The 25,756-nt window shown below is 41.3% G+C and overlaps 1 protein-coding gene across 4 annotated transcripts in view; it reads left to right on the forward strand.

Annotated features, from left to right (window-relative positions):
* Window positions 1–25,756, forward strand: part of CCNYL1 (cyclin Y like 1) — a 51,217-nt gene that overhangs the window by 13,611 nt on the left and 11,850 nt on the right. The window contains exons 2-8 of one of the 4 annotated variants that reach the window (XM_073306644.1): window positions 1,292–1,366; window positions 6,837–6,871; window positions 9,295–9,395; window positions 12,561–12,596; window positions 17,043–17,094; window positions 21,431–21,550; window positions 24,592–24,758. In XM_073306644.1, coding sequence (XP_073162745.1) covers window positions 1,292–1,366; window positions 6,837–6,871; window positions 9,295–9,395; window positions 12,561–12,596; window positions 17,043–17,094; window positions 21,431–21,550; window positions 24,592–24,758 — 586 coding nt within the window. The remainder of the gene's footprint in view (window positions 1–1,291; window positions 1,367–6,836; window positions 6,872–9,294; window positions 9,396–12,560; window positions 12,597–17,042; window positions 17,095–21,430; window positions 21,551–24,591; window positions 24,759–25,756) is intronic. The other 3 variants (XM_073306645.1, XM_073306646.1, XM_073306647.1) reach the window with 3 other exon arrangements.

Genomic DNA, 25,756 nt, shown 5'->3' on the forward strand with positions numbered 1-25,756 from the left:
TCCCACCAGAACATACATGAATTGGATCATGAGGCATAGGTTGGTATTTCTACAACATGAATCCCTCAGAACAACTGTTTCCCCTTTCATAAACATAGTGCCAGTTTGATATTAGCATGATGTTTACACCCCTTCAGTACTACAACTTTTCCAGGCACTGTGCCTGTCTGTCTGCGTGAGTTGTAGATTCTTTTCTGATGTCTTTGATTCATCATGGCAAGAAACTTAGCAATTTTAATTCTGACGTTTCCTTACTTGACTACTTAATCTACATCAGTGTTTCATAGATTAGTGGTGGAGCAGGCTCTTGTGTTCATTTCTGACTGGGTAAGATTTTTAAAAGTGTTCTCCCCTTCCGTCTCAAATATTCGTAAACATTTCCTGATTACCTAAAATTAATCTAAGTTTTATGAGATTAGTTTTCCACTAGTGCAGGCAGAGATGTAGTTTAAAAGCCAAACTGCTTTTTAAGTATTTATCTCAGTTTGTGAAACGGCTTTTAAAGCCAGGTTAGCTTGTCCACATGGTATTCTGGGAATTGTGCGTCTGGCATAGCTTCTATAAAGGCAGGACTAGTGATGAGATGAAAATCAAACAGCTTGAGACTAAAGTGAGACTTGAGCATGCTATCGCTAAGTAAAACCTTATTTGAAACCGATGCAAACCACCCTCATAGGAGGCAGTATAGTGTGGTGAAACAAGCACCAAATCGAAACCTGGCTGGCTGGGAATGGGAGTGTGTGAGCAAGAGGGATCTGACACAGCAAGTACCTTTTCAGCTTACTCTGCTTTCCACAAAATAGGATCTCCTGTACTGGGATGGGGGAATTCCTGAAGTAGGGGATAACAGGAGATCGCTTCTTAGCCCTTGTGATAGCTCCAGCAAGAGGTGGCAGATCTTGCCACTTCTCAGGACTGATGCTATTTGCTCATATCAGGCAGCTTTCCTTTGTGGGAAAGGAAACTTTACTAAAGTGAAAAATCTGTTTTCTTAGTTTCTTCATTTTTTGTCCTCTACCCTAAATAACCTGGCTTGTAAATTGTACCTCCATTTGCTTATAGTTTTAAAACTGGTAGTGTAGACTTGATTTTTCTTTGGGACATTAAGGTAAAAAGCCAGGATTTTAACACTGGCTCCTTGATTTGAAAGCTGATACCGCTCTCCAAGAGTCGGACAACCTTCAGAATGTTCACCTCAGCCTCATCAATAGTCATCCTCACTATCCCTCCATGGTGATTTCTTCTCTGTCCACCCCAAACTGAAATTCCATCTTTGTCCCTTGTCTTTCAGATTTAGCCTTGGAATCAAATCCATCTGACCACCCCAGAGCAAGCACAATTTTCCTGAGCAAGTCCCAAACAGATGGTAAGCGAACGCTTGTTTCCCTTTTTGAAAGGGGGTGGGAGAACAATGAAAAATAACTGGATATTTGAACTGCGGGTCAAGCTGAGTCTTAGAAACATAAATTGCCTTTGTATTTAACCTTAGTCACAGTAAGGAGTTACTAGCTTAAAAATTTGCAACTCTTCATAGTAGTGTCTTCATAGGCTGTTTTATTATGACAGTGCCATTTGTGCTTTATTGGTATCAAACATCAGGAGATTCAAGCTTCTTGATTCTAGTAGTCTGAGAGAACAGGTTTGCCTTATCTCATTTTGGTATTTAGTTGCAGAAAACAGTTGTCTTATAACCAGGGCTTGAAAAAATCCACTTGCAAGTGGGAAGCTTGACCCGGGGAATGATGGGCCGAAGCCATGAATTCTGTAAGGAAGACTGTCTGTTTGAAATCTGTTCAGTTTTGTAAGTGTTAAGTAGTTTCAGAAAGCACACCTATTCTTGAGCCCCCCTTAAACACATGAATAGATTTACTAACTTAAAAAAATCTCCTTTTCTGTGAAAGACCCACACATTGGAAATGGACTATTCAGGGTAAACAGTGAAGCTGTCTGATCACAAAAGGCTGTTGAATGCACAAGCTAAACAAACTGAAAAAATGGAGAAATATATTCTCATCTGTTAGTTACAAAAATCTGTTATTTGTAACAATAGTAGTGTTAAAAAAAAACAAACAGTGATTTAAACTGATTGGTCCCTTTAAGGTTCAGTTCTTTTAAAGTTTCTAACCCGTATTTGGAATGTTATCTTTGCAACCATAAGAGTTAAGGACCTACTTGCCTTGACAGAAAGCTTCAGTGTGTCTGCTGCTTGCTTATAGTTTTGCCAAAGAACAGTAGAGTTAAATTGACAAATCTGTTGGTTTCAGAGCTGCTATTCAAAGTCACCCTTCTAGGGAGATTCAGTCATGTCAGCATCATGATTATATTGCTTGGGAAATCTCTAAGCGATAGAGGTGGGCACTGCAGTTAGTCATGGGGAAGGAAGACTCCACCTAGTTCCCACCCTACCAAAAAGCCCCCCCCTCACCAAAAGAGAGAGGTTGGGGCAGGTATAGAGATGAAGTTGCAAATATTAGAACTTAGTAACTAAATACCACTTTAAACTGTATCAGGGAACTTGACAAATTTGGGAATGTGGTTTCCTTCTGCAGTATGCAGTCTTTAAGCCATGCCAGAAATCTGTTAAACTATACGAAAGTCCTGCTGGCAGAGGCTCAGTCTTAAACGTGGGTCTGACATGTTCAGTATTCCTTGGAACTGATGTGTAAACATTTGTTTTGGAAAAGTAGTATGGATCTGCTAAGTGGATTAGTAACTGTTTGTGCTATGGTGGACAGGACTTTTCCATGAGTAGAAGATGCAGAATCTTTTATTTAGACTGTACTGGATCTGCTTTATTTCTGAACTTTTTGCCAGGTCAGTAAAATCAATGATTTCCACTTTGAGACATTAACACTTATCGGGGCCAGTTTGTTTGCTAAAAGTGGTAGTTAGAGACTGACTGCTACTTTCTGTACAGACAGGTAGGAAGACAGTCTCTGCTTTCAGGAGCTAGCAATCCGTAAAGTCAAAGGCTGAAGGTTTGGAAAGGGGGTATGTTGTACAAGCAGCTAGCCAGACTGCTGATTATCATTCAGCTTGTCCTGGTTTTTAGAACTGTACATATAAATATCCCCAAACTGCTCCCTCTGCTTAGCCTTTTAGTTCTGTTTACTGCTGCTACTTTATAGTTGGCTTTTAATCCTTATTGTATTTTTAAAAAGACCAACACAGTATCAAGAGAAAATTGAAGTAGTTCCAACCCTCATGTTGACTTTCTATAACAAATAAAAGCATGGCCAGATGGCCATGAGCATCAGCTTGTCATCTGTGAAATGAAGTCCCTTTTCACCCTCTAAAGTCTGTGGCATAAAAAGATTGTATAACAAGTACCTCACCAAAGGCTCTTAAGTGAAGTAAGTTGTCATGGGATAAGAGAGAGGGTCATCTCATGGATTGTAACTGGTTAAAAGATAGGAAACAAAGGGTAGGAATAAATAGTCAGTTTTCAGAATGGAAAGAGGTAAATAGTGGTGTCTTCCAGGGGTCTGTATTGGGACCAGTCCTATTCAACATAATCATAAATGATCAGGAAAAAGAGGTCAACAGTAAGGTTGCAAAATTTGCAGGTGATACAAAACTTCTCAAGATAGTTAAATCCCAGGCAGACTGTGAAATGCTACAAAAGGATCTCTCAAAACTGGGTGACTGGGCAACAAAATGGCAGATGAAATTCAATGTTGATAAATGTAAAGTAATACACATTAGCAAACATAATCCCAACTATACATATACAATGATGGGGTCTGAACTAGCTGTTACTACTCAAGAAAGAGATCTTGGAGTCATTGTGGATAGTTCTCTGAACACATTCACTCAATGTGCAGCGGCAGTCAAAAAACACAATGTTTGGAATCATTAAGAAAGGGCTAGATAAGACAAAAATATCATACTGCCCCGATATAAATCCATGGTATGTCCACATCTTGAATACTGCATGCAGATGTGGTTGCCCAATCTCAAAAAATATATATTGGACTTGGAAAGTGTTCAGAAAAGGGCAACAAAAATTATTAGGGATATGGAACAGCTGCCATATGAGGAGAGATTAATAAGACTGGGACTCTTCAGCTTGGAAAAGAGACGACTAAGGGGCAGATGTGATTGAGGTCTATAAAATCATGACTAGTGTGGAGAAAGTGAATAAGGAAATGTTATTTACTCCTCATAATACAAGAACTAGGGATCACCCAATGAAATTAACAGATTTAAATCAAAAGGAAGTAATTTCTTCACACAGTGCACAGTCAGTCTGTGGAACTCTTTGCCAGAGGATGTTGTGGAGGCCAAGACTTGAACAGGGTTAAAAAGGAACTAGATAAGTTCATGGAGGGATAGGTCCATCAATGGCTATTAGCCAGGATGGGCACAGATGTTGTCCCTAGCCTGTTTGCCAAAAGCTGGGAATGGGCAACGGGATGGATCACTGGATGGTTACCTGTTCTGTTCATTCCCTCTGAGGCACCTGACATTGGCCACTGTCGGAAGACAGGATACAGAGCTAGATGGACCATTGGTCTGACCATTGTGGGGAGGGATAGCTCAGTGGTTTGAGCATTGGCCTGCTAAACCCAGCATTGTGAGCTCAATCCTTGAGTGGGCCATTTAGGGATCTGTGGCAAAAAGAAGAAAAAATTTGGATGATTTAGTTGGGGATTGGTCCTGCTTTGAGCAGGGGGTTGAACTAGATGACCTCCTGAGGTCCCTTCCAACCCTGATATTCTATGACCCAGTATGGCCACTCTTATGACTTTGTGTGACATAATGCCATATTTAATTCAATTTAAATGTACAATCGGTTAAAGTATTTTCCTGCTTTGTGAAACATTTTATTTTCTCGGTGTGTGTTTATATCACTTCCATTTACTGAAACAGAAGTTACAGCAAGTTCATTCAGAAGAAATACGCCTGACTAAGACTTAAGTTGGTGAGCGTCATGCAAGTGTGTCTAGGGTTTGTTAAGTAGGTAGGGTATCTTGGAAGAGACTTGGTTCTGCAACGTGGTGGCAATGAATGGACTTGTGGATCAAGCATCACCCTTCACTCCCTTATGGTTAATATGGAAAATAGTATTAGTCTCTGATCTGAGGGAATATAGCAGAGGTGGCAGTAAATAATATGATATTAAATTAAAGATCTTGTTAATGCCCAATTTGAGTGGAATTAACCCCATGCTTCTCTCTACCTTGAGAGGAGAGGAACATAAGAACGGCCATACTGGATCAGACCAAAGGTCCATCTAGCCCAGTATCCTGTCTTCCAACAGTGGCCAATGCCAGGTGCCCCAGGGGGAATGAACAGAACAAGTGATCCATCCTCTTGCCCATTCCTGGCCCCTGGCAAACAGAGGGTAGGGACACCATCTCTGTCCATCCAGGCTAATAGCCAGGACCAAAGCTAATATGGTTGATAGGTATGAGTTCTCCTGCTACCTAAATACTGATATGCACATCACTTTATCCTTATCATTACTTAGTGTGAAAACATTATGAAAGCTGGCTACTCATTTGCTAAGTGACTGCTTTTACATCTAGTCTAATCGTCTTTGGAAATGGCTGAGTTTTTTCTGAACCTCTGAAGTCTTCCCAAAATTGAGGTAGTTATCCTTGAACTGTGTAGTAGGGCCAGAATGCTGAGAATATTTCCATCTTGCATATGCAAATTAACAGCTATTTGTAAAATGTGCCCAACTTTGACAGATAAAATAATGTCTTGAATGTAAAACTTTTATCAAGTGTTTCTGGCTGCCAAATAGTTCAGTTAGCCTCCACACATAGTTTCAAGACTACTGTACTTTTTAGAAGACTATGCAACTGAAATACTGCAATTCTTAATTGTGGCTGTAAACTGAGTTTAGACTGTCATTAATGATTTTATTTGAACAGTATAATTTCCATTATCTGAATTGCCTTTATCCAGAAACCCTAGTTATACGAAGCCACGGTGCATCTCTACCTCCCCCACAAAAATCTGTTATCACCTACTGTTTGGTTAACATTAAGGTTGCAGGAACTGGGATTTGGGAGGATTTCTAGAGATGGGAGTGAGAAAAGTGAGGTGGGGGGAGAATGAGAGAACATAGGGGAGGAGAGAGCAAGAAGGAAATGAGGGGTTCAGTGGGAAAGGACAGAGGGAGACTTGACAGATTAAGGAAAGCGAATGGGGCAGGAGGAAGGGAAAGGAAGGGAGGCAGAGGAGAGGGTGAAGGGGAGAGAATGGAAAGGAAAGAAGGAGGCAGAGCAGAGAGTAGTTGCAATGGGGAATAGCTTCCTTGGTGCTGCTTGGGCGCTTCCTGGCACTGAAAGCCCCAGTGGCCGGGGCCAGTCCTACCCCTCCCTATTTGTAGTGGTGCTTGCAGAGGTTGAGGCTGTTAAGGATGCTCCTGTGGCTACTCACCATTTCCTTTTCCTTCTCTTTACCTCCCTTTGGGCTCTGTCCATGCAGCATTACCTGGCATCGCTGCAGCATGCAGGGTCAAAGCACAGGAAGGCCCAACCACTGCCTCTTGCTTCCTCTGGCTTCTAGCACTAAATGCTCTGGCACTTCCATTTATCCAAATGCCCAGTTATCTGAAAGTTTTGGCTGTCCCCAGGTCATTTGGATAAGTGGGAGCGAACTTATTAGTAATGGCTTTGTGAAACATTTAAAAAACAAGTGTATTGATTTATTTGTCCTCAAAACTGAATTCCTGATATGGAAAGTACAAGAGCTAAAATAGCATCGTGTGTGTTGCTTGTTTATATTTTGGGAAAACAATATAGCTTGCTTGATACCACTGTGTGCCTTGCTATGGAACTTCTTAATTTATAACTGAGTTCATTTTCTTCCCCCATTCCTAGTGCGAGAGAAGAGGAAGAGTAACCACATCAATCATGTAAGTAAACAGCATCTTACGTCTGATGGTTTGTTTTAAGGGATACTGTCAACTTGGAACCTAGTCCTTTCAAAAACACAATCAGAGTAGCTGCAGGTCCTTTATGTACTCCAAAGTCCCTGCTAACTTTATTGATTATACAATTACCTTTTCCAAGTTTAAAAAACCCCACAATTATTTTTTTCCTACATTGCTGTGTGAAAGATTATGCAAATGGAGGAAACTGACAGAGGAGAGTACAGCGATGAGTGAGCTGTCAAAGCACAAAATAGCATTTTTTTTCAGTTCTACTGACCTTTTATATTAATTATAAACAGTCGTAGGGGAAAAATTCAGACAAGTGTGTGTGTTTAGTTGATGTCTCTTTAAAGCAGAAGTAAAACCAGGTACATTTTAAAAGCTGAGATGACAAGCTATTTAAATCTTAATTTGAGAAAGATTTGCTATTATGAGTGATGCTATCTAAAGGCAATATTAGGCAATGCAGCTAGTCTTCATTGAAGTAATGACTTTTCTTCAATGCAAACTCTCTTGTTAAAAGGAATTAAAAATTGAGTGATGGTGTCTAATAAACAGAAGGAAGTGCTCCGACTCTTCAGAAGTGCTGAGCATAGTAGCATTGAATTCAGTGAGAGCTGCAAGGATTCAGCATCTCTGGAAATTGGGCCCATGATAACCTAGCAGTAACTTTTTAGTAGGCAAAACTGTTCTGATCTTCTCATTTGCTGATACTTCACACATCTAGCTCATGTCCCTTTTTTTCCTTTTTGACATCGCACCAGAGAGAGAAATGCATGAGACTTTCTTATGCCACTGAACAGTAGGTCAAGGAAATGTCTTCTAATACTTATGTCTTCTCATACTTAAATTAGTAAAACTACCTTGGTGCTGAAGCTTTTTGGATGTGCCATTGAAAGTAAAATGTATATGCCCACATTGGTAGCACAACGACTTGTGTATTTTGTCATTCTTATTTTCATATATTTTTTTGTTTATATTAAGTTCCAGTTCTGTTTGCCAAAACTCAGGTTGAAGACTTTCTTGGTTTTGCTGAAGGACTTAAGAACTGATCCAAGTTACCCGGGAAAGAATTTTCTGTAGTATCTGGCTGATGAATCTTGCCCATATGCTCAGGGTTTAGCTGATCGCCATATTTGGGGTCGGGAAGGAATTTTCCTCCAGGGCAGATTGGAAGGCCCTGGAGGTTTTTCGCCTTCCTCTGTAGCATGGGGCACGGGTCACTTGCTGGAGGATTCTCTGCTCCTTGAGGTCTTCAAACTACAATTTGAGGACTTCAATAGCACAGAGATAGGTGTGAGGTCTTTTTTAGGAGTGGTGGGTGAAATTCTGTGGCCTGCATTGTGCAGGAGGTCAGACTAGATGATCATAATGGTCCCTTCTGACCTAAATATCTATGAATCTATGAACTGCCATGGGATTTTTCCCCAGGCCTCAGTGGAGGGAGTGAAGGGTGTGGGAGCTTACACAGCTTTCTCAGTGACTGAGGTTTGGTATTAAGTAGAGGTTGGCAAACCTTAAACTGTTCAGTTAAATCTCTTCAACCTGATTGTGAGGTCATGTCGCTTTAGTTGTTCAGGGAGTCCTCCAAGAAAGAGGGAAATCAAATCCTGATATTTTTAATACTAAAAGGCAGAAAAATCCTTTAAATATTTTTTTAAACAATCAGACTTTTCATACATCAGACCTTTTTCATACATCCAACACTATATAGTTGGAGGACAGGAAGTGGGTTATGCCTTACTAAGGAAGAGTCACTTATTGGTAATGAAATTATCAATGTTGCATCCTTCAGCATGCTTCGGTTTCTTCCGAGGTTTCCTATCTGAAGTACAGACCCTTCTTTGCTTGAGATTACAGCTGTAGACTAAAACAAAGATCTCCAGATAGCTCACATTCTGGTTCAAAATGATAAACCGGATACAAGGAAGAGATTAATGTTATGAAGGGTTTATGGAAGTGTTGGGATTTAAAGGGAGGATGGAGTGCCCAGAAAATGGGAGCATGTTTAAAGTGCGGGGTGTGATATAAAAGAAGGGATAAACAAGGAGTGGGAGAAGGAGATATGGGAGCAGTTGGCATAGAGGAAGTAGATAAATGTATTAAAGAAGGGAAAAGGCTGATACAAAACTAAAATTAGAACTCTAATGTTTGTCTTATGTTTATGTACATGAACATTTCTGTATGTGTTGCAGAATTAACAGCATCTTGAATAACTGTACTGATATAGGGCAGCTTAGACGCAAAGAGCATTCATCTGCAAGTGCCTTCTGGTTGCTACTTAGTATCCATCTACATTATTTTGGATGTGTTGATGAAGTTGTACACCCAGAACCCAAACTTCTGTAAACAAACTTGTAGAAGCACTTTTCTTACATTCGTTTGGTGGTGGCTTTTTTTTTTAGGTTTCTCCAGGGCAACTTACGAAAAAGTATAGCTCATGCTCAACCATATTTATAGATGACAGCACAGTCAGCCAGCCTAATCTTAGAAGCACAATAAAATGGTAAGTACCATTCTGATCATGCAAGAGGCAGAGTGACGTTGCGGGCTTTGAGCCTGGGATTGGATAATCATGCTGGTCTCTGTCAGTCAAGACATTCAGCTGGCTCTGATTTGACAGTTCATCCCTGACAGTTTGGACACGGAAAGGGACTTGGGGCTAACAGGGTTTTGGGAGGCGTGGGGACTGAGCTTTTCCCTTGCCATCCGGTAATGCCGCTTAGGGTGTTTTCACATGTCAGGGCTTGTCTGCATAGGACATTAGTTCATAGCAGGCTAGTGTACTGTAGATTCACACTCTGCTGCACACTAATGTCCTGTATAGACGAGACTTAGTTTAAACCGCGCTCAGTTCACTTGATGATTTTGTGCAGAACTGGAGCATCGATGTTGAATAAAAATGAAAGCAAAGCAAAAACTCTGGATTGAAAAATGGGAAGTGGTTTTGTGTGGCGTTCCGTGTAATAGTCCTCTGGAACTTCTTCCCTAGCTGCCTATAGCACTAGTCTGCCCTCTAGTGGTAACAGACTATACCTAGTGCATAGTTTTAGTCGTCGTCATGTATTTGAGCATAGTTCTAAAACATCTTTCATCTAAAAAGAATGGACTCTACAGCTTCTGTTGTTCCCCATCTGAGGCTTCTTTTCGATCCACGTGCTGCTGATGCCATGGTGAGAACTAGTTCCCTACACAGCTGGTAGGGAGCCAAAGCTGAGAAGTGATTTTCCTTTCCTTGATGCAACATAGAGGAAGACTTGGTAGCTCCCCCAGGGCATTGCACCTGCAGACAGATGCTAAAGTTTGAACAAATTTTGGAAGTGTATTAAGCTGCTGACTTGGCTATTGAAATCCAGACCTGAAAGTGAGACAGCTGCATGATGCACTGCTGCTGCTTGGCCAGAAGGGAGGTGCTGAAGGGGAGGAGTTCAAACCATCCCATCCCCTCTTGTCCTCTCTCACCTTGCCATATGCCTGGCTGTCCTTTTAGCAATGGGTTAGGTGGCCTGTTGGGCATGTCTGACTCTGGGACTTGATAAGTTTCTACTTTTGGTAGGACTCTAAGGTTAGACTAGTAGAGGGCTGTGCAGCCCAGAATTGTAATGGGATTAGGAAGCTGCACTTCCAGCTTGCCTTTCACGTCGGATCCAGACAAATAGAACTGTCAGACTTGTTTCAGAAGGAAGTCTTCCAGCCAAAGTGGAAAACGGAATCACCAGTTCCCCTTTTATTGGCCAGTACTAGCAATGAGTCACTGCCGTCTGAAGGCTTTTTCATTGCCCATGTGAAATGACTTGTTCAAGTTGGCAGTCACAACTGTTGTGGCCAGGACTGAACGGGCAAGAGTGAACTCTATTCCCGTCCGCCTCTGGGGTTCTGACTGACACTCCATGATGGGGAAACGGACACTGGAGTTGCCCCTTACGCCCTTTTTCTCTGATTATACAGATACTTTAGTCTCTACTGCTGTCAATGTAGTGTTTCATGATATTAAATTCATTACTCTGAATGTCCTGGCTTTTTAAATTTTGTACTTTTACTCAAACAAAGGGTTGTATCAAATCTCAGCAAGTGTAAGGAGAACAATTTTGTTGTGTGCGTTGTAGGGCTTTAACTGTATTGGTACACCCAAACCCCCCAGTATAAATGTGCTCATACCTGTTTTGGACAGGGGGAGCAAACTATACCAGCATAAGGCACATTTTGCTGTAACTGTGTCCATGCTGCGTATCATACTGCTATGACGCCATCAGTAAAAATAAATCATAGCCCATAACTGACCATCGCTATAGCAAAACCTGTGTAGATCAGCTTTTCTTTGCACTCTACACTCTGAGGAGCTGCGGTACCCCTTCAGTCAGTTCTGAACAATCCACTGACTAAATGCAGTGTCATTTGATTTTAGTTTTATAAAGGATATGGAAAGGGGACATCAGCTAAAAATCACTTGTCTAAAAATTTTGACTCAAGGTTATTGTGTCTGAAATTACAACCGTTTTTTCCAGACTTCTGACGTGGTACACGAGACAATATAGTCAGTTTTACTACTTAACCTTGTTTTTGTGGGTCTTATACACAGTAGGAAACAAGTGAAAAATATTTGGCAGGGGAGCTTGGGCAGGTGAAGTACTGAAACATTTAAAATCGGATCTTGGGGATATACTATGAATGTAAAATGCTCCTTTGTAGTGAGGGAACTTCCAAATTGAAGCTCTGCTTACATGTAATTAATTGTCTTTTTATCTCCGCATGAGTCACAGTTTTTAAGGCTGCTCACTTCTTAGAAACCCCCATACAGAAGAACGTAGGCCCAATTGGATGTTTTAAAGATAAAGTGAGACTCTTACTCAGAATTTTCTTTGGCCAGTTTTTGGAAACCAAGACGACAACAGATCTAATTTAGAGGGTTAATGGTGAGCTAGGTATAAAATAAAAACATGACAAATTTAAAATGACAGTTTATAACTGAATAGTTTATTTTGCTAGTCTAGTGGTGTCCTGTTAATAAATGTGGAAATGTTTATTTTCAAAGCATGATACTGTCAGTATAACTCAGAATCAATAACTTGATTTGTTTCTGGTATATGTCAGTACCATACAGTAGTGGGTGCTAGCCTCTTTCCACCATTGCATCTGTTCCACTTATATGGCGCATGTCGCTGTAGTGTTTGAATACCATTATGGACTGGCCTGCTTTCTGGTTGTGGAAGGAATAGGTGTTTCAGCCAATAAGCCCATCTTACCATTAAAGTACACTGTTTTTAAAAAAAAAAAAAAAAAATACTTCAAAGGGAGCTTATGATGAGCTGGCTTCTGGCATGCTGAAGCTTTTACGGTTGTTGCCAGTCGTTAATCAGACATGCATTCAGCTAGGTGCCACAGACTTTTTTTTATGATACAAAGATGTATATATGTCATTTTGAAATGAGTTCAGCTATTATATCTGTCTTGGTCAACTTCCGTTCACAGGAGAGAACCAGAACCAGGCAATGAGAACTTAAGAAAAAAATGTATTTGGGAGATGGGGAATCACTAATTTCATTTCAACATCAGAAATAGAATCAAGTCATACTCTAAATGGGTTCTAGAAATCTGTTTTTGTCCTGAGCAACATCTGTGTCAAGGCAGAATATACTTCGTAAAATAACCATTTTTCCCCCTTTCCTCACAGTGTGACGTTAGCAATATACTACCACATAAAGAACAGGTGAGCACTCTCTAAACTTCTCTCTCTAGTTAAGCAAAATCATAACTGTGGCTTAACAACAAGCAGCAGTTGTATGTCCCAGTCATTTGAGCCGTTGTTAGCATAATTAGTAATAATTTTTTAGGTTCAAAACATCATACAGTTTTATGGAGCCTCTGCTTTTCCCTCATAGTTATGCCATAGGCTGATCGACCTTGTAAAACAATGTTTATGTTCAATATTACGTCAAGGGTGAAGCACAAAAATTAAAGTGGCAGTGTTGGAAAAACCTATTGAACTTGTTCTAGAACCTGCTCCTGCTTTTAAGTGCACCAGCACTTGGTCTGGGCTGTGGCTTGCCTCCTTCTAAGTAAAATGGGGTTTAGATTATTACACTTTAGATGTTCATAAGAAAATTTTGCTCTGTGTACTACATTAATATGCAAATACCACATATTAGAATCCTAGAATATCAGGGTTGGAAGGGACCCCAGGAGGTCATCTAGTCCAACCCCCTGCTCAAAGCAGGACCCATCCCCAACTAAATCATCCCAGCCAGGGCTTTGTCAAGCCTGACCTTAAAAACCTCAAAGGAAGGGGATTCTACCACCTCCTTTGGTAACGCATTCCAGTGCTTCACCACCCTCCTAGTGAAAAAGTTTTTCCTAATATCCAACCTAAACCTCCCCCACTGCAACTTGAGACCATTACTCCTTTTTCTGTCATCTGCTACCACTGAGAACAGTCTAGATCCATCCTCTTTGGAACCCCCTTTCAGATAGTTGAAAGCGGCTGTTAAATCCCCTCTCATTCTTCTCTTCCACAGACTAAACAATCCCAGTTCCCTCAACCTCTCCTCATAAGTCATGTGTTCCCATCCCCTAATCATTTTTGTTGCCCTCTGCTGAATGTGTTCCAATTTTTCCACATCCTTCTTGTAGTGTGGGGCCCAAAACTGGACATGGTACTCCAGATGAGGCCTCACCAATGTCAAATAGAGGGGAATGATCACATCCCTCGGTCTGCTGGCAATGCCCCTACTTATACATCCCAAAATGCCGTTAGTCTTCTTGGCAACAAGGGCACACGGTTGACTCGTATCCAGCTTCTCATCCGCTGTAACCCCTAGGTCCTTTTCTGCAGAACTGCTGCCTAGCCATTCGGTCCCTAGTCTGTAGGAGTACATGGGATTCTTCCGTCCTAAGTACAGGATTCTGCACTTGTCCTTGTTGAACCTCATCAGATTTCTTTTGGCCCAATCCTCTAATTTGTCTAGGTCCCTCTGTAGCGTATCCTTACCCTCCAGCGTATCTACCACTCCTCCCAGTTTAGTGTCATCTGCAAACTTGCTGAAGGTGCAGTCCACTCCATCCTCCAGATCATTAATGAAGATATTGAACAAAACTGGCCCCAGGACCGACCCTTGGGGCACTCCGCTTGATACCGGCTGCCAGCTAGACATGGAGCCATTGATCACTACCCGTTGAGCCCGATGATCTAGCCAGCTTTCTATCCACCTTATAGTCCATTCATCCAGCCCATACTTCTTTAATTTGCTGGCAAGAATACTGTGGGAGACCGTATCAAAAGCTTTGCTAAAGTCAAGGAATAACACGTCCACTGCTTTCCCCTCGTCAACAGAGCCAGTTATCTCGTCGTAGAAGGCAGTTAGATTAGTCGGGCATGACTTCCCTTGGTGAATCCGTGTTGACTGTTCCTGATTACCTTCCTCTCCTCCAAGTGCTTCAAAATGGTTTCCTTGAGGACCTCCTCCATGATTTTTCCAGGGATTGGGGTGAGGCTGACTGTCCTGTAGTTCCCCAGATCCTTCTCCTTCCTTTTTTAAAAGATGGGCACTACATTAGCCTTTTTCCAGTCGTCCGGGACCTCCCCCGATTGCCATCAGTTTTCAAAGATAATGGCCAATGGCTCTGCAATCACATCCGCCAACTCCTTTAACACTCTCGGATGCAGCACATCTGGCCCCATGGACTTGTGCTCGTCCAGCTTTTCTAAATAGTCCCGAACCATTTCTTTCTCCACAGAGGGCTGGTCACCTCCTCCCCATACTGTGCTGCCCAGTGCAGTAGTCTGGGATCTGACTTGTTCATGAAGACAGAGGCAAAATAAGCATTGAGTACATTAGCTTTTTCCACATCCTCTGTCACGAGATTGCCTCCCTCATTCAGTAAGGGGCCCACACTTTCCTTGACTTTCTTCTTGTTGCTAACATGCCTGAAGAAACCCTTCTTGTTACTCTTAACATCTCTTGCTAGCTGCAACTCCAAGTGTGATTTGGCCTTCCTGATTTCCCTCCTGCATGCCTGAGCAATATTTTTATACTTCTCCCTGGTCATTTGTCCAATCTTCCACTTCTTATAAGCTTCTTTTTTGTGTTTAAGGTCAACGAGGATTTCACTGTTAAGCCAAGCTGGCCGCCTGACATATTTACTATTCTTTCTACACATTGGGATGGTTTGTTCCTGTAACCTCAATCAGAATTCTTTATGACCTAATCCCTTTCCATGGTATGATGTTTAATATTTGAATTGGGAACTGAAGCTTGAGCCTCGTAGAACATTTTGCCATTCAAATGAAGCTGCTAGCGCTGCCCTTTCAGAGAATGAAAATAGAGAATAACACGAACTGTCTGATCCTGTATTAAACAATCAGCAGCTTCTTAAAAACAAGCCAGATCATGTCTATAAGATCTGGCAGCAGAGGGCTGCCAGCCATCTCTCTGTCACTGTCCCTCTTTGTGAAGAGGTCACTTTTGTAGAGTTGGGATCTGCTGCAGTCTTTCTTTCACTAGAGGGCTTACCTAAAATTAACTACCTTGAGAGAACTCCCAGTGTGATGGCAGAGACTAGTCCCTAGAGTAAACCACAAATGTCTGGGGACTGTCTAGGCTAGCCTCTACAATCCTATAAACTGTCTTGATCAATTATGAATAGATTAATTTGAGGTTAAAAAAAAACTCAGGGCGGAGAGTGGGCAGCCCCAAGAGTGGCGTGGGGTGGAGGCGGGATGCATGTAATCTTAACTTCACCCCTACAGGTTTTACAGAGCTCTTCTTAGGGAAGGGAGAATACCCTTGAAAGGTATCCACCCTTCTTGATGGGCAAAAATGGGGCATGTTTTAACACTGTTAGCTCAATTGAGTTAGTGTAACATGTTTGAAAAGCACTTTTCATGTTTGAGGTCTTGTATAGACTAGAATTTAAGATGTGATGTTCGCTAACCTGCTGATACGTACCAAGTCTTTTGTAGACAAGACATACTGCCTTTAATGTATGTTAAACTAATCTAGTAAACGTCTAAGGGAAGCCTAGGCTTCAATGTGGCCAGCGAACATGGCTTCAAATGTGCTAGCTTGCAGAACAGTAAGAGGGCTTTTCAGTCATGTTCAGCTAACTTAATTCAGCTAACACAATTGGAAAAAAAAATACATCAGGGCCTTGTCTTTACTAGAAAAAAAGGTGTATTTTCTAAAGCACATTAGCTAGCATGCTAAAACCCTACTATACACAAGGCTGTTGTAGTTTTACGAACATTAGCTGGCTGAGGTAGACTCTGGGGAGCAAAGGTTTTATTTTGATTAGCTAACACAAGTTAAAAATATAGTGGCTTTCCCTGTACTAGGATTTTAACATGTATTAATGATCACACCATTTTTCCTAGTGAGGACAGGGCCAACGGGAGTTCCCAGGGGTAGCTGCAGCTGAGGGAGTCACTCATGTAATGCTTGCTATATCTTCCCTGGAAAAAAGGTGCTTTTGACATTGAGATAGTTTAACTCAAGTTAGCTGCGTTCTAAAATCCTAATAGAGACAAGGTGAAGGTAGTTTTTTGCCTTGATGCCACTAGTTGAGGTCAACGCTATAGCCCTCACATGGGGTTTGTCTCAACTAGCTACACTGAGCGCAAACCACCTGTGCTTTGTCTCTGCTAGGATTTTACATCAAGACAGCTCACTCACGTTAGCGGTTTCAATGTAAAAACATGTTTTTGGTTTCTTGCGGCAAAGACCTAGCAGTAGATCCATTGGCACCATGCTGCCAGGGCTTGTCGCATTATATTTAGCTGCAGCATACGTTGTATGACTGTATGAGAAGTGTTACTTTATAATGAGATGAAAGTTTGTTTTCAGAAGAGCCTATACAGTAAATACATTTAATATAATGTCAACTCTAGGGCCTTTATGCAGATACTTAATTTAACTTCTGGTAGTGAGAACATAGCTAGCTGTTCACATGCTTGATTTTGCTTATTAAATTCTTTCAGTTATGGAAAATCTCTTCATAACCACGCTGATAGGATTGCAGCAAAACCTAGTGCCAAATTCCAGGAAAAACGTGCAAAACTAAAAAATGTGATTTAATGTGGTGAACAGTTTTTACAGTATCAAATGCTTTGCTCTGCCAATAGTTAAACTCCATTGGTAAAATGTGTACTCTTGTTTGATAGAGATTCAGTCAGATCATTGGATATTTTTGATGAAAAATCGCATCCTCTCACGGTAAGTGTAATTTTTTGAGCTTATTTTTGTTGTTACTCATGTATGTATTTTTATCCTTGTCGGTCTTGTATATCCAATATAAATAGCATTCCTTCAAAAGAGTAAAATTACTTTTTGTTAATATAGATCTAAGTGCAGGCAAAGTTATGTGGTCTTCTCCTCTTGGAGCTTCTAAAACCAAATTGGTTTATGAATAGACGACCAACTATTATGTCAATAGGCAATTGCAATGTACCCTTCACTTTTCCTCATGGTATTTGAAGAATAAGATGTGTTAAAGTGAAGTGGTGACATTTAACATGCATCATATTAGTTCCATGTTTATTCTGATTCTTACTATTCCCTGTGTCTGTTTTTTGTTTTGTTTTTTTTAACACTATTTCGTGCCAAGCGCTTGGTCAAGGCTGTATAATCATTTTGGAGGAAGCATGCTTTACCTTTACAGCCTTTGTGCGTAACCTTTAAGTGATAGCAAATAGGAGTACATAGTTCATAAAGCATCACACAAAGCAGGAGACGGTGAGTCTGGCCTTTAATGAACCTGAAAGGCAAAATTTTAAAGTAAATACGCTTAATGTCTCTTACCCTGGCAGTTTGAGGCATTCAACATATTGTTCTAAAGTTATTAGTTTTCATGCTCCTGTTTACAGACAATCTTCTAAGGTACAAACCTGATAGTAGATTTGAGCTGAAGACTCTGCGCTTCAGCGTGTAGTTGTTGAGTGGTGTCAAGTTGACTGCCTTGCAGAGTCCTGGTCATTTACTTTGTTTTCCTTTTCATCAGGATTGAACTTAGAAGTGTCTGTGCTGGTTTAAAAGACTTTTGTGGTTTAAAAAAAAAAAGTTTGTCTTTCAGATATTTAAACAGATTCAGCTTTGATTAATCTTCCTGCCAGATCCTAAAAATATGCTTTAGTATTAACATAACTATTAGTGTTAAATATAAATGATATTTCTGGTGTGGGGTGTGTGTATTGACTTATAATAGTTGAGTTTCATACTTTTTAAAGTAACTTTACAAGTCATTCTTTACAGTGTCTGTGTAGTGGCGGTGTTTGACCTCTAGTATCTAAAACTTCTTTAAAAGCAGTTTAATTTGGCAAAAGAATTATTCTGTAAAGATAGCTTCCATAGAGGAGTATCAACTCTGTGTGAGGTAGGCAGAAATCTGCAAGCTCTACATCTTTTCTGTCCCTAAAGACAGTGATAATGAGTAGGAGTGCAGGCCACCTCTGCCTGTTGATCACTTGTCACCACAGAGATTAAGCTTTTGAAATTTTACATTCCTGCTTGTATCTCTTTGGCAGATGTTTCAGTACCGCGTCATCCTGTCCAGCTTTGACTGTTCCCGATATCCTTTTCCATGACCCTCCCTGCCTTCCAGTCAGATCATAACTCTTTCCTTCACTTTTCCCCCTTCTATTTCCCTCCTGAATCTGCTGGCCTATGATCATCAGTAGGATTCCAGTGTCCAGCAGCCTCTGAGGAATCCTGATTCTGTGTCCTGTGTTTTATTTCCGGTGTCAGGCACTTCAGGTAGCTTTGCCTTAGAGTTCACTCACTCCACTGCTACTTGCTTGTAGAATTCCTTTGTCTGTTTTGGATATCATCCTCTGTTTCAGCCACTTGGGACGGGAGAAAAGCATCCCCTTCTTCCCTCCTTTAAATCCCCCAGAAACTTATGAATCTGGCTCAGTGATTTGAAGGAGAAATCCTTGGCTTGTATGGCAGAGTCAGGTTTGACAGCTGGACACTTGGGTTGTGCCCTCCCTGACTCCGCTTCCCTTTCAGCCCAGAGATCAGAGTCCAACATCATCCCTTACAAAGATAGGAACTTCACCGTTTGCAGAGTTCCTAGTATCCTCTGGTCTGTTTTGAAGCCAGTAGTGCTGAGGTCTGTCTGTCTTGAACAAGACTTTACGTTCCCAAATGAAGCATTGGCAGGAGGTGCCAAGTGACTAGTTGCCCCTGACTCACAGCTGCTAAAGCCTTTAACTTAGGGTAGCTCCGCTTCAAAGCATATGTCTACACTGCAGTTAGACACCTGAGGCCAGCCTGTGCCAGCTGACTTAGGCTTGGGCTAAGGGGCTGCTCAGTTTCAGTGTAGATGTACAGGCTTAGGCTGGAGCCCAGGCTCTAGGACCCTATGAGATGGGAGGGTCCCAGAGCTCGGGCTGCAGCCCAAGCCCGAACCTCTACACTGCAGTTGAGCAGCCCCTTAGCCCAAGCTCTACAAGTCTGAGTCAGCTGGCATGGGCCAGCCACAGGTGTCTAATTGCCGTGTAGACATACCCAAAGATTCTAGCCTCTCCTCTCTATACAAGTTCAGAACCAGAGACCTAGCCATCTGAGTGCGGTACCACCTTAGATGCTCTCCTTAAAACTATATTGTGTTTCATCAGAGCTCTCTGGGTTAGAAGTCCTTTCCAATAAAGTTGTACCCTATTTCAGACCAATGAGTGAAGCTGTGGTAGATAATTCTCACCACTGGCCCTGTCTCAAATGCGGCTGAGAAAATATTGTGCTGAGCACATCTCTTGGTTAAGTCTTGCACCTTGTACCTGAAATCTTGCTGGTTGTGGATGGTCTGGCCAGATGGAAGAACAGAAGCCAGGAAACCTTATGTTTGATACTGGAATCTATCCTGACAGGTTAACCAAAATGCAGCAGTAAAACATTAATTCATAGGCAACTGGGCCTTCATGTCCAAAAGGCTGGTGGACCTCAGGGCAGAGACCTTTTATCAGGTTGTCATTTCCCTAGACAAATGATAGGAGCTCAAAGTCAGGGCATGAGGGCCCGAGCTTGGCTCAGCATCAGGTGTGTGTGGCATGGCCTCTGATGCAGATGAACCTCCTGCCGGCATTATTCCCACATTTGCATGCCCGTCCTGGAGAGGCCTTTTTTCACATATGGTTTGCCCAAAAGATCTTGGGTTTCTATTTGGCAGGAACTGTTCTCATCGGTTTTATTTCTTTTGACATCTCTTACGTAAGAGCACCATGTCTGACTTCCTGGGTTTTTTTGCTTTTTTAAGCCTAGTTTGAAGCCAGCCAGGTCAATGTCAGCTCATTTGATCAGACACAGACCAGCCTCTGCCTGCCTATGTTAAGAATGTTGTTGTTAGACGTATGCAAAGCAGGCATTCAATTCTCACCCCATTCATTTGCTGCCCTTTGGCTTTGGACTCGAGGAAGAGCTCTTTTCCATCTCAGTCCTGCAAAACCTGTTTCTAAAATAGGAGAGCCCAAACTCTCTCATGTCACCATAAAGTTTTGGATACCAGGATGTCCTATATGTGAGTTGGCCAGATTTTTGAAGACTTTGATTGTTTTTGTCTTAATCCTTATGCCTGTCTTCTCCCATATTCAAAAACATTTTATATTTGGCTTTGGCCTTGCTGTAGCTGTTGGTTTGTCTTACTGAAACTGTTTTGGGATTTCCTTTAAACTTCCTTTTTGCCAGGAGTAAGAATCCTTCAGGGATGGTATCTTTTAAAGAAGGGATAGTTACCTTCTAATTTTGTTTTTCTGGGATCATTCTGCAGGATTTTTTCTCATTCACCACCCTCCCCCTCAGCCTGGAGGGAAACCTTATGAGGTATCTGTATGGAGCTTCACTTTGTCTTTTGAAAAATCAGTGCCTCCAATATTTGTGATTGTGGCTTATTTTGGGATGGAATTTTTGCTTCCTGCTAAATAGGAAGGTTCCGTAGATGCGTTAGTCCCCCACGGGGTTCGTTCATGCTCTTGCCTGCTGCCCATAGGGAAGAATTACCTTTCAGAACTTGGAATTTCCCTTGCATCATGCTAGGTAGCTCATGCAGAGCAGTGAAAATCTTGCATGATACTTTCAGAGAAGCAGAATGCCTAGGGATTCCTGATGTATATGTAATTGCCGTGTGGATATAGAAGAACGCAGCGTGGACACTGGCATGCCAAGAATGTTACCTACCATCTCGCCTGTCAAGATTACGTACTTCTAATCATCACTTCAAGGATATAACCAAGAAATGTAACTTCAGGATGACAGAGGCAGTCATCTGCCTTTCATTCAAACCTATATCCTTATAGGAGAAAAATGTGAATTAAAACTGGACTACAAAAGACCAGGTAAAACTATTGCTTTTGTTAGAGACCTCTCCTAATATTTACTCTTATGGCCAGTGCTGCTTTCTATCTTGTATAGAATTTTGTTCCTTCTCTTTCCAAAGCAAAAGTTTGTGTAGATTTGTCTTTCAGACTGGTGAAAGGAAACAATAGTGTATTGCTGTAAAAAGCAGTCCCAAGTAACATTTAGAAGTGCAGTGACTAACTCTAGGCACTTTCTATTTCAGCGGGAAGAAGTTCCAGATGACTACAGCAAGCATGACCCTGATCACAAGCACATTTACCGTTTTGTACGGACGCTTTTTAGTGCAGCGCAGCTGACGGCTGAATGTGCAATAGTGACACTGGTAAGACATACTCGGTCATTCGGTTCAAGCTGTCAACATTTCTTTTCTATTGAACAAGTTGATTAAACTCTGCTGAATATAAGGTAGACGTAAATTGAAAAAGGAGTCTGTCTGGATGTAATGCAGATATAACTGCAAAGCAGCGTTTATCAATCAGCTGTAACATTTTATTTATAATTTTTCTGATATTTCAGGAATGACACTTACAGTTCCTTTCCTGTGTCTGCATATGCAGGGTCCGGTCAGTTTGTAAAATGAACCATTTGTTCCAATTTGATACTATTAATGAAAGGTGAATAGTTACTAGTGAGATGCAGTTATAGGGGAATGGTGACAGGGTTATGGCACTTTAACGACTGGGCCACTGGTTGAATCTGGCCCCCGTCAGTAGTGATATTAAAAACAACCACTATTGAATGGCTGTTCGTTGGCCACTAAGAACGGAGTTGTGGCTTCAATATAATTCTTAAGGGAAATATCCACATTAGAAAGTTTATTGCCCTTTCTCATCGCACAGATGCCTAGGATTGAATTGACTGAACTGCTGTCTAAATCCTAGAAGCACTATGAAGCGTGCGATGTCTGCCCATGTGGTATCTGCAGTACTTGGTTTCCAGGACTGTCAGTCAGGCACGTTAACTTCAAATTCACGTATAGACTTCCCTACTTTTTCTTAACTGCAGATGTAGCAGTGACCTTCCTTTACAAGGTGGCTGAAGGCCAGTGGCCTTTGACATCACGTCTCATTTCACCTGAGGTATGCAGGCAGGGCTTGAAAAATCCATTCACCAGTGGTATGTAGGATAATTTTCCTGGAGAGCAGTGAAACTTTTCTAAAGGGATTTTAAGTAATCAGTTTCACAGCATTTTAAGCTTTCATTTAAAAATAGGCTGCTTGCCCTTACGGTGACTAAGATACACTCTTGGGTAAATCGAATCAGTGGAGCCCTTGCTGCTCATGCCTTTTCCAAGCCACAGTGTACTGAACGTAACTGGTTTATTCAGAAACCTGTGAGCAACAGTAAAACTAATCATGTCCTATTTACTCTGCATGATACCAGAGGGACGGAGGAGTGATGTGCTGGTGGCGGAGAAACAAAATGTGGTTGTGTATAATAATATAGTAGAGATCTTTTGCAGAAATTGGGAGTTTAGAGGAAGATCCAATAATGGACCACCACCCTAAACACCTCTAGAGTTGGGGGGGAATTAACTCCATTTCCCTTCCATCAGTTGAGGAGGTGGGCCTCTTCTAGTTTATCAGATGTATATTAGCCAGAGACTGATGTGGACGATAGAGCCCCTAAGTGGGTCCAGGAACAGCACTCTGGTAAGAATCTCAGCAGCTGAGCCACCTTGCCATTGCAATGCTGGAGCCCCTCCTCCCATTTTATCAATATCCAGCTGTTGAGTTTAGTCCTCTGACTGCTTCCAGGTATATTTGATAGTACCTTAAAAAAAACCCATCCAAAACATACGACCATCTCATTATGTTCTTGCCATGTGACTTTGAAAAGTGTGGCAGATAAAGAAACTGAAGATTGACACTGATTGTCCAAAAAACACTTCCTAATTTATAAAATTATTCTGGGGATGAGGACTACTGAAATTTGGGCTTCAGTTGCCTACTAAAACTATATGGTAATTTCAGTTTAGTTTCACATCTGGGATAGGAAACAATAATGCAGAGATGAGCAGAGGAGGAAAGAACTGCAGCCAAAAAGAGGTAACAGAACTGAGTGTGGCAAAGAAGCGGACTCCTGATGTTAAGAAATGATTTAATAAAAATTGTGACCAAGAAGGCTAAATAACTACATTGAGCTACTGAAACTCTGTAAGCATTTTGTGTTGCTTTCCTAAAGCATGCAGGCATTTTTTACAGGGCAGGTCGTATCTGACCGCAGGCATTCTGGCCAATACACGTATTTGGAAATTAGCACTTCCCCTGAGCCGAAGAAGTTTGTTTTTAAAAAGTGGACTTCCGCCAGTAGGTGGCTCTATTAGCTATTGGAAAAACTCTGGGATTCCAGTATAAGCCTACAAGCAGAAGGTTAATTCACTATTTATTAGTCCACTTTTTCCATTCAAAAAAGTCTTATGAATAGATGAAAAAGTATTGAAAACATTGAGGTCGCTAAGCTAGAGTTCTCTCCAGCCCCTCACACCCACTTGTGAATGGAGTTTAAAATCTTGATTCACAAGTAGATTTTTTTTCAAAAGTAATTTTTTTGTATAAAAGTGCCAGCTGCTTGGCACAGGTAGCCCTGGAGTAAACCAGCATGTACTTGTAGGAAGCGCAGTGTCCGTAAGGAAGCAGTTGAGATTAAAGCTGCTTGGGGGCTGTTAGAAATTGTATCTGAGGAGGTAGGAAATTCATTTGGAACTTTGAAAGTTTTCTACTTGAGGCTTTGTCACCACCTACCTCTCAGTGCAGCAAGCTGAGACGTGAGGGTAGCTTTTACTGAGGTGTGTGTGTGGTGGCTAACAATCTGTTTCATTCAGATTGAAGTGGAGATGTGATGTGAAGGAACCTGGATGCCATAATGATGGGCATGGGGCAAATAGATGCAATACAGCTTAAGGCTGTGAAAATTTTTTGTTTAAATGCAGATCGCAATATGTGCTGTCTTGCTTTAAACACACCAGCCCAGCCATGAAGAGAGAAGGCTAATGCATTAGAGTGGAGTGGTTAATAATCCCAGGTTGGCATTAATGAAAATGTCAGTGTTGTGAATGACTTTTTCATCACGAGTCTTACTGGTGCAGCAGAGCTTGTTGTTAGAAACTGGTTTTACTTCATGAGTTGTATTCTGCACTTCAGGATCATTCAGTTCTTTAATGTCTTGTATTTAAAATGGAATGTGTAATCTTTTTGAAAGTCTGAATGCTAACATTCAGTAATAGCCCCTAATTCTGGTAGCTTAATGGATATGGGATAAATAAATGAACATAATTGGTAAAATCTAATTAAATCCAACTGAACGCTTGTTTGGAACTCAAACTTCAGATTGAGATGTCTAAGATGAGTTCTCTTTCTGTAGGTTTACTTGGAAAGACTCTTAACCTATGCGGAGATTGACATCTGTCCTAGTAACTGGAAGAGAATAGTTCTAGGAGCTATTCTGCTGGCTTCTAAGGTTTGGGATGATCAGGCTGTGTGGAATGTGGATTACTGCCAAATATTGAAGGACATTACGGTTGAGGACATGTAAGTTGCAAGTTTGGTCAATTTGCTGCTTTCTTAAAAACAGTGTTTTTTGGAGAGCTGCCATTATTGTAAAGTTGTCCATTCTAAGGCTGGTGTGCAGTATGGAGAATTGAAATAGTTCATGTTGTCAGGCTTCATTTCCTTGAAAGTAGAATTATCTGTCTGTTAACAGGGAAACTCCAGATAAAAGCGTTCTCTTAGAACAAGTCCATATTGGTGTTACTAATAACTTTTAATTTTTTGCTGTCTGTCATTTTCACTTCCCTTAGCCTGATGATAAAAAAAAAAAACCAAGCTAGTTACTAATCGATATCACTTTCAATACGGATACTCACTATCCGTTTGCTAGTGCAATAAAGAAATATTTGGTTTATAGACACAGTGGAAATTAAAAAAAAAAAATCCATTGACATTTAAAGTAAGAATTGGTTAAAATACTTTTTGTTGCTTTTGGATTTTTTTGTAAGAGCTTTCAGGATTAGTTGTGATTTCTCACTCCTGGATTCATATTCCAGCTTTCAGCCAAATCAGGAACACCCCCTTCCGTTTAGTCCGGAAGCAGGTATCTTGTGCCAGAACCTACTGTGGCACATAGGCACCCCTAGTGCTGCGACTGCCTTTCTCTTCTGAATGAGTTGTTGAAAGCACTTTCCCATGGTCTCTGCAATCAGTTCTTCAACTGTACTGCTCATCGTACAAATAAACTTGTTCCTCTTGCCTATTCTTTTTGCCTCAGGTTCTCCAATAGCAAATCTTAGGAAACCGTGAACCACCTCTGTGATTACACGTAGGCCTTGAGCCTCACAGCTCCTGCTGTGTTCTTGTGGTGGTCTGTGCTTGTGTTGATGGGTAAAAGTGTGTGGAGAAGAGTTGGGTTGGGGGATAATACATTTTTTGGTTCACAAAACAATGTGAATGTTTTGAACAGTCACACTGTGTCCCTCGTGTAGAAGCTTGACTTGTATTTTTTGCCTCAGAGCAGTTCCTGACTGGTTTTG

The sequence above is a fragment of the Lepidochelys kempii genome, chromosome 11, assembly GCF_965140285.1.
Source record: "Lepidochelys kempii isolate rLepKem1 chromosome 11, rLepKem1.hap1, whole genome shotgun sequence".
NCBI classification, from domain to species: domain Eukaryota; kingdom Metazoa; phylum Chordata; order Testudines; family Cheloniidae; genus Lepidochelys; species Lepidochelys kempii.